Source organism: Cucurbita pepo, chromosome 11 (genome assembly GCF_057944985.1).
Source record: "Cucurbita pepo subsp. pepo isolate OVF chromosome 11, ASM5794498v1, whole genome shotgun sequence".
Classification (NCBI taxonomy): domain Eukaryota; kingdom Viridiplantae; phylum Streptophyta; class Magnoliopsida; order Cucurbitales; family Cucurbitaceae; genus Cucurbita; species Cucurbita pepo.
Window position 1 is genome coordinate 4,226,196 of NC_141808.1, and position 8,865 is coordinate 4,235,060.

Consider the following 8,865-nt stretch of genomic DNA (forward strand, 5'->3'; position numbering starts at 1 on the left):
TAAATGATATTTAGATTTCAATTAATAGAATAGAAGTGCTGACGTGACGTTTATCAAATAATAATAAATATTATTATTTCAATTATAAGAAATTAAACGCTCCGTCCTATTCGACCTTCTTTCTTTGTTTCTTTTCTCCTCCATTGATAGCCGTTGTCGTGAGACAACTACCCCGGCCTATATAAAAAGTCTAGTAATTAGTTATTGAATTTTTAACAATATTTTTTATTATTTTATTTACAATATAATATCATCAAGTTTATAGTATAGGATAAGGTTGAGTGTTTTATCATGTAACACTATTAATACGACCTATTCTATTATCGTTACTAATTATTTGATTCAAATCATTTATGCGGAGACATGTAAATGTGGTATCCAATGTGGTATCTAATCTCTTTATATATTTGTTAACTGAGAATATTAATATTTCACAAGATAATCATGTGTAACTCGATCTTAATTATAAGTGAGCTGTGAACTCTTGCATATAAGGACTTATCTTTTGATTTGCGTGGGTGAGGATAACTTTTATCGGGATATTTTAGGAACTTGACCGAACAGAGAGTTATGAACATAATTTCACAATATGTAATTCACTCCTTATACAGAGGTAAGTAGATGAGTAGTTTCTTTAACTTTTGATTTGGAGACTTGAACAATGAGACCATACCCTCTCGTTGTCTCAAACCTAACTTAGCCGGTAGTCGAACCATAAAAAAAATTGTTCATTAGAGAATCAATAGTAATTAATGTATAATATGTAGTTATATAGGTTGACCCAATTGTAATTACGAATAACTTATGAATGATCGAATTGTTTATAATGATTATATCAATGAATTAACACAGGTTTGACTTGATGTTCAAAAGTTTCTTGTCTAGTTCATAATAATCGGGTCCATTTATTTATTATTTCTTTTCTTTTGAAAGGTTTGAATTAACATTTAATTTAATATATTAAACATAAAGATAAATATATTTATATTATTTGAAATATTTAATATTAAAATAAATTTTATATATTATTAAATAAAAAATATATATTTAAAATTTGAATGTGATTTCAAATTAGTTAAATATATATTAAAATATTTTATAATATTTAAATATAATTTATAAGATATTATGCTTTATATTGAATATTCAAATATATTATTCGGGGAAAATTATCTTAAAATAAAACTTTAGATTAAGCTAAATAGTGACACATTTTATCTTCTATACAATTCTTTTGTTCGATTTCTTTGGAATTTTTTTTTTAAGAGGCTGCCACAAGCTCAAATCATAATGAAGAAGATTTTAGAGAAGAGATTTAATCGTCAGAGAAATTGGAAATTGGAGTAAGTAGATTTGAGATCCGCTAGAAATTTCTTCATATTTCTTCGAGATAAGTTTGTTTGTCCTTTAGTTTTGTTTAACTCTAAATAAATTTAAAATCGGTTCTAACACTTTTCACTGTATGAATTAAACATTCATTCCCAGTAATAACTATATAATAACGAAAGACTTTCCTCCAAATAAAGATCTTTGACATTATCGACATTTGCAACATTATCAATAAGTTCATCTAATTTCAAAAGTCGACTTTTCTTTTGAACAAATGAATTAGAATTACTCATATCTCACCTTAAACTAATCGTAGAACGGAAGATTGTACTTTTATGCTTGAATTTGACATATCTTCATTACATCTTTCCACATATCTCGTGGAATTTTTACTACAATAAATACTCTAACAATGCATCAAAAAGATAAACCGAATGTAAGTGAGACTAATAACATGTAAAGAGTTCAGTCTTGATTGCAATTTACCGTGTTCAAGTTATGCGCAAAGAATTTACCATGTTCAAATTATATGCATAATCTTTGTATTCTATCGTTAGTTCAAAGCGAGATATGAGTAGTTCTCCTTCTCTTATTCATAAAAAAGATCGAATTTTGTTTGAGGTTTCTTTTTTTCAAAATTGCGGTCATCATGTTTCGACAAGTTTTGTCCTTCTTCCTTTCTACAATTCCATTTTGTTGTAGAGTGTGTTGTAAACGAATGACGGACTTGAAAATAATCATCAAAGAAAGGGGGAAAGCTTGCTTGTTGTAGCCCTCTTTTTATAGACTAGGCTTGGTAACCGTAAGCTATTTAAGTAGCTCGAGAAGGGTAGACTCACATCTTCGCTTAGCAAAAGAGCCTGACTTTCGAAATTCTTAATCAAGTGGAAGCACCCAACCTATGGGCTTTGAAAGGATAGAGGAAGTGAATAAAACAAAGAGGGTCACTCCTTTTAGGAACATGACTCATTCATTCACTCTCATGAACTCGCAGTTTAGCCCGAAGCGACGAAGGGGGAAGTGAAGAAGCTTTGCCCCTTGCTTTATAGAGATGTTATGAACTAACTAAATGACTCAATCCTCGAGTTTGATGAGTTTATTAATAATGTTACAAATGTTGATGTCAAATCAGCACTAGATCTTTACTTTAACGGAAGTATTTTACCACGAACATTTGCATTCAACATTTAAAATTGTGAAAATTAAACGAGATATACGATCTATTGTAATCATTTCTATCGCTACCGTTGGTTCAGAGTATGCATTTAGCATCGGAGTAGAGATATATAGGCACGTGAGGGAGGAAGACTATAATGTGTTAGGAAAATGAGAGATAAATATGTTGAAAAAATTATACATATTTTTATCCTAAATAAAAAGAAGAAAAGAATAGACTTGTTAATCCCAGCCAATAAGATTGTTAGCCTTACTATGATGACGTGCTACTATTTGATTGGCTACTGGAAACCCAAGCTCCACATTGTTCTTGATGTATTCTCATCGGTTCCTGTTTTACGATTAAGAATTAATCAAATTCATCCAGTTTCAACGCCATGAAAGGCAGCAGGAAGATTGAAGTTACCTGAGAAGAAGATGTCTGGCTTGTATCTGGCGATGAAGATGCACTGCTGCCGTTGAACGCCCGAATTCCCATACTCTCTTCCGCCATCGCTCTCAACCGATTGAGCTCCGGCAGCACCACCTTCCCAAGATCCGGTCGATCCCTCTTCCTCATCTCTGTACATTTCATCGAAAGCTTCGCGAACTTCAACGCGTCTTCAAATGGCCAGTCCTTTACCTCCGGATCGAGCATTTCTGCAAAACTTCCCTTCTGAATCGCCCTCTCGACGGCGTGTGCCAGTCCGATCGGCGGCCTGCCAGTGACTATTTGCAGAAGCATCACGCCCAGCGAGTAAATGTCCGATTGAATCCCTAGCAATCCTGTTAGCTGATACTCTGGATCGATGTAGCAGAACGTTCCTGCCGTCGCCGTCATCCGATACTGAGTCACTGAATCGGCCACTGATAGAGGAACTAGCCTCGCCAGTCCGACGTCGCTGATTTTGCTCACGTAGTTCCGATCTAGCAAAATGTTCCCTGGTTTCAGATCACGGTGTACGATTGGCTCTGGTCTGTGTTGGTGCAGGAAGAGAAGTCCGGTCGCGATCTCCGCCGCGATTCGGAATCGTAACTGCCATGAAAGAACTGGATTGTTGGCTTTTCGGAAGAGACAGTCTTCTAAGCTTCCGTTCCCCATGAATTCGTAAACTAAACAACCGTTCTCAGGACAGGCTCCGAGAAGTAAAACCATATTCGGATGTCGAATGCAGCTTAGAACTTCAACTTCTTGCTGAAATTGCGATCGGCCATGAGCAGCGTCCGGCCGGAGAACCTTGATGGCCACCGGCGTATGGTCGAGTTTTCCACGGAAGACTGGACCGTAACCGCCTTCGCCGATCTTCAAAGAATTAGAGAAGTGGTTCGTGGCGATTTCAATTTCTTCGATTGTGTATTTTCTGTATCCAATATCTCCATGGCCGAATCCTGAGAGTGCTTTTTTCGTTTCCTCTGCTTCCATGTCTGCCATTCTCTCTGCGTTCTCTCTTTTCCTCGCCTCGAGTTCTGCGATCTTCTGAGCGGCTTCAGCTGCCTTAATTGCTGCTTGGCATTTCATCTTCTCCCTCTCTGCCATTGCTAATGCTGCTTCCTCCGCCATTCTCGCCTCTTCGAACCTTTGCTCTTCTTCCACCTTCCAGCGATGGAGCTCGGTCGCCTGCAAATAAATCGATTCGTATCCGGTTTGTTGAGTCGAAATTATAGATCTATGAAGGAAAGGATTTGAGGTTTCGGAAATGGCGAAAGAAAGAAACCTTTCGATTAGCATTTAGGGCTTCTTTACAGGCCGTACTGTACATGTCCATGGTTTGTTTGAGCTCCAGTTTCAGCCTTCTCATCTCAGCTTCAACATCGTCCTTACGAATTGCAGGAAAATTATTTCAGATTCAGAAACTGAAAAGCACAGAGAGAGGGAAAACATGGAAGTGAATCACCTGGGCATGAGAGTGAGAAGGGCGAGTGAATGTGTCGCTTTCTATGGAGCAAGAGGAGAGATCCTGAGAGTAAGAAGAGAAGTTGTTATTATGAATGGACTTGTTCATTCCACTTTCGATTTCCAATGTAGGCGAAGGCGAAGGCGGAGGCGGACCGGGGCTGGAAGTTTCCGACTCAGAGACGTTAGAAAGTCGATACGAGTCTCTGCAGGTGGCGTAGGACAACGCCCCCGAGAAGCCACGGTCCACGCTCCGCCTGCCGCAGCTGACAAACGAATTGTCGGAATCCACCGTCGATGGGTCCACCCTTTTGCTCACTGAAGCCCTTGAACCCTGCCTTGTGAACGGCGACCTGCTCACCCCACCAAAAACATTCCATTATCACCATTAAAAAAGAAAAAAAAAAAAATCATTAATATCCTAACCGGTTCAAAAAATGACTATAAATTTTCATATTGTCCACTTTGAGCATAAGTTCGGTTTTGCTTTGGGCTTCCCAAGAGGCTCATGCCAATGAAGAGGTTTGTAACGACCCAGGCACATAGGCAGCAGATATTGTCCTCTTTGGGCTTCCCCTAGAGGCTCATGCCAATGAAGAGGTTTGTAACGACCCAGGCACATAGGCAGCAGATATTGTCCTCTTTGGGCTTCCCCTCAAGGCTTTAAAATAAGTACGCTGGTGGAAGGTTTCCACACCCTTATAAATTGTGTTTGTTCTCCTCCCCAACCAATGTGGAACATCCACCCCTTTGAGGCCGAGGGCCCAATGTCCTTACTTGGAACATCCACCCCTTTGAGGCCGAGGGCCCAATGTCCTTACTTGGAACATCCACCCCTTTGAGGCCCAATGTCCTTACTGACACCCTGCCTCGTGTCTACTCCCTTTGGGGAACAGCGAGAAGGTTGGCACATTGTCCAGTGTCTGGCTTTGATATCATTTGTAACGACCTAGGCACACCGCTAGCGGATATTGTCCTCTTTGGACTTTCCCTTTCGAGCTTTCCCTCAAGGCTTTAAAACGCATCTGCTGTGAAAAGGTTTTCCCACCTTATAAAATGTGGGACATCACAGAAGGTATTTTTTATTATAAACTCATGATCATTCTCTAAATTAGCTGTAGAGTTTCATTAGACAAGCATTAATATCTTTTGAAAATGGTATATTTACCATTCATAAATTATCTCTAAAATTTTTAATATTAATAAAAATATTTTTTAATTTAAAATATTTAAAATGTGTATTTTAAGTTTTTTTTTTTTTTTTTTTTTTTTTTTTAATTTTAGAGCCTTAATGAAATTTAAGGTAATTTTTTTAGACAAGTAAAGGTTTTTTTTATTTTTTTATATTAATTTATCCTAACATTAATACACAACATTTTATAATAATAATATAAAATAAACAAAGTATTGTTCGGATAAGTCTTTTAAAATAGTATTTATTAAAAAGTTGTAATGTATAGGAGGGCAAAGACGTAAAATCACCTACTTGAAGTCCAAATATTGTTGAAGGGCATGAGGAACCCTCATACTACTTTGAGTCTCTAAGCCTGCAAAAAATCAAATCACAAAAGGATAAAATAGTCTTTTTACATCTCTAAATAAATATATTAATTCGAAAATATTTGATAATTTATTTAATATGCAAGAAGACATACATCTAGATGATTTGGACCATAGTTGGTTGGGCTCAGCCAGGAGTTGGGAGACATTAGTGCGTTGATGCAGCAGCTGGGGGCGCGGCGCGGCACGCAGCGACTGGTTGCGCGGCGGAGCAATCGGCCTTGCCGGCACTGGAACTGTGGGCTGCCTCACCGAAACTTTCCCTCTGTGACCGATGGTGTAAACTGTGCAGAAATCTGGTGCTCCTTTTGATACACTGCTTGGCACATCTGATTTGAATCTCCTGCATTAACAACAAGAACATCATCATGATTATGAATAAGCATTTCTTGTTGTTGAGATTCAAGTCAGATGAAGAGGAAATTACTTGTAAATTTGTGCGGCTGATCTTGTAGGTGCTCCCATTACTAAAATGTCTACAACGTTTTTGGAGACGTAATTTATTAATGTCTTTGGAATGTCTGATCCCTCTAACATCACCTCATTGCATGTTATCTGTGTTTTTTCAATCACATTATTTATAGATTTAGCGTTACTCAGATATGTGTTCGAGAGAGGGAGAAACTGACATTGCTACTTGTGCAAATGCAACGAAAAGGAAGGAAGAACTGATCGTTGATATGATTGTCGATGTGATGGTGTTTGTACAAAGCGGTCTCGCCGTGATCGAAATCGGCATTGAGATTCGTCGCTACAAACCGATTTGTAAAAGATTTAAGAAGAATCGCTCGATTTCAAAAGTTAGGGTTTATAATTTCTTACTCGCATTCGCGGCGGAAGAGGATTTGTGTTTAACGTGAAGCAGAGTAACGACTTGGCCTCTGCTCAGAAGGCGATCGATTGTCCATTTCAAAGCTTGTTTGCTGCCTTTGTCTTTGTCGATCGCCACCACCATCTCTTTCTTCTGAGCTCCGCCTCTCGCCATTAAATTTCTTCGATCGACCTCTTCTCTTCTGTTCTTCTGAGAAGGAAGGGAGAGAAAAAATGGTTTTAATTGAGAAGGGGATTTTGTGAGGAAGATCCACGGATCGAGGTTTTGGAATCAACGGAGTAACTGAATTGTTCATTGTGAGTATCTATTTTGAAGTGGTTTCTGTTGAAATTGAACCAGAAGAAGGATTTATTGTACAAAATTATCAGTTTGTCGTTGCATTATTGTTGAAGACGATAGGGTGTCAGTTTCCTTCCTTTAGTTCATCATTTTTTATGAATTCATATAATACTTAACCTATGCTTAAACTTTATATTGTATTGTTCTTCTTTTACTCATTATTTTGCATGAATTCATATAACTTTTCCATGACTCCGACCCATCAACCTACTAGCAATGAGGGAGAAAAACATGCTAAGCTTGATTTGAGGCGTCAGCAAAGCACTGTCATATGTTCCAAAAACAAAAGCTCCTTAGCGCCTCAGGACAGGATTGGGGGACGGCCCTACGCGCAGGCAACAACACCATTAGCTCTACGAAGTCAAAATCAAATCTTTCTGTTGGCTTTTCCGATTCTTTCGCGAATCAGAATGAATGGACTAGGAGCTCTAGCTTCTAGCTACTTCACCTGCTATGGCGGAAATGAACGTGCTAGTTTCAAATCGATGGATAAATAGATCAATGAACAAAAAAAAAAAAAAAAAAAAAATGAAAGAAGTATTAATAATAGAACTAAAAAAATTATGAAAGGCTTATTTGTTAGTTTTAACTCTTTCTTTATGAGTTTTTTTTTTTTTTTAATGTTTATAATGTATTTAGAAACATATGGACGTGGGTATTTTGTTGATATTTTATTGATATTTTCACAAAATTTATACATTTATAAATTACATGAAAATTCAATCTAAACCACCTTATGATGGAAAAATTAGACCTTTAAATATAAAGTATCAAAAAAACATCCAAACAATAAAAAATAAAAATAAATAAAAAAGTCCCAAGAGAACTTAATATTTAGATTATCTTGTTGACGAGTATAAACATACCACAAAAATTCATAGATTTGCAAATGCCCTTGTTACTACATTGTCCAAGTATATTTTACAACGCAGCTTACATGACTTTATATAGCCTCAGAAACACTGACCTTCCCGTAGTCAGTACTAAATGTAACCTAAATTGTAAATAAAAAATCTTAAACTAGAAAATACATTAATAAAATACCATAATTCTAAATTTCAATCGTTAACAATTTATAACCATATAAAAATAAATAAATCGTATTATCTAAAAAAATTTGTTGCATAAATGAAATTCGATTCTTCTCAATATAACATTAATTGTCACTTGAGTTCACTTTTAATAAAACTTGATTTTATTTGGAACAAAATTCTTCCCAATTTGTTGGAAGTTCATATTGTACAATAGATTTACTTGTTAATTTAGATAATTTTGAGTTTTTTTTTTTTAATTTTTTTTATTAATAAAATCGATTTAAAATAATTATGATGTGAGAGTTTTCCTTTATACTATTATTAATACTTTTAGAATTTAAATTATAATTTTTTTCATTCTGAGATTTGATGGTATATAAATATGAGCACGTTGTTTTTCATTTCAAAACTTACATTTAATAGAATTTCTTTTCTAAAAGATTAATGATATGTTTTTTTTTTTAAATTATTTTAAACAATAATTATGTTATTATATAGGTCAATAAATGTAACGACCTGACTTTCCATACACGATTATTTTAAAGACAAGAAAGACACTAAAAAAAATAAGTAAAACATGCTCGAGTTGCCCCTTAAAAAAGACATGAATGGCTCTTAATAAGAGTTATTAGCATTGGTTCTATAAGTTCCCTAACCACCATAAACGGAGCTTTGCTACCACAAGATATTCAAATTAAAGCATCAAAATAAACATAAAATTT

At 35.8% G+C, this 8,865-nt stretch overlaps 1 protein-coding gene across 1 annotated transcript; it reads right to left on the reverse strand.

Annotated features, from left to right (window-relative positions):
• Positions 1-2,645: 2,645 nt before the first annotated feature.
• LOC111804870 (U-box domain-containing protein 35) lies at positions 2,646-7,263 on the reverse strand. The gene is made up of 9 exons (XM_023689676.2): positions 6,761-7,263; positions 6,568-6,689; positions 6,366-6,493; positions 6,034-6,281; positions 5,865-5,925; positions 4,380-4,731; positions 4,200-4,301; positions 2,912-4,102; positions 2,646-2,836 (listed from the first exon to the last, which is right to left on the reverse strand). Exons 1-9 carry the CDS (start codon positions 6,921-6,923, stop codon positions 2,759-2,761), a joined length of 2,445 nt encoding a protein of 814 aa, XP_023545444.2. The 5' UTR covers positions 6,924-7,263; the 3' UTR covers positions 2,646-2,758.
• Positions 7,264-8,865: the final 1,602 nt, after the last annotated feature.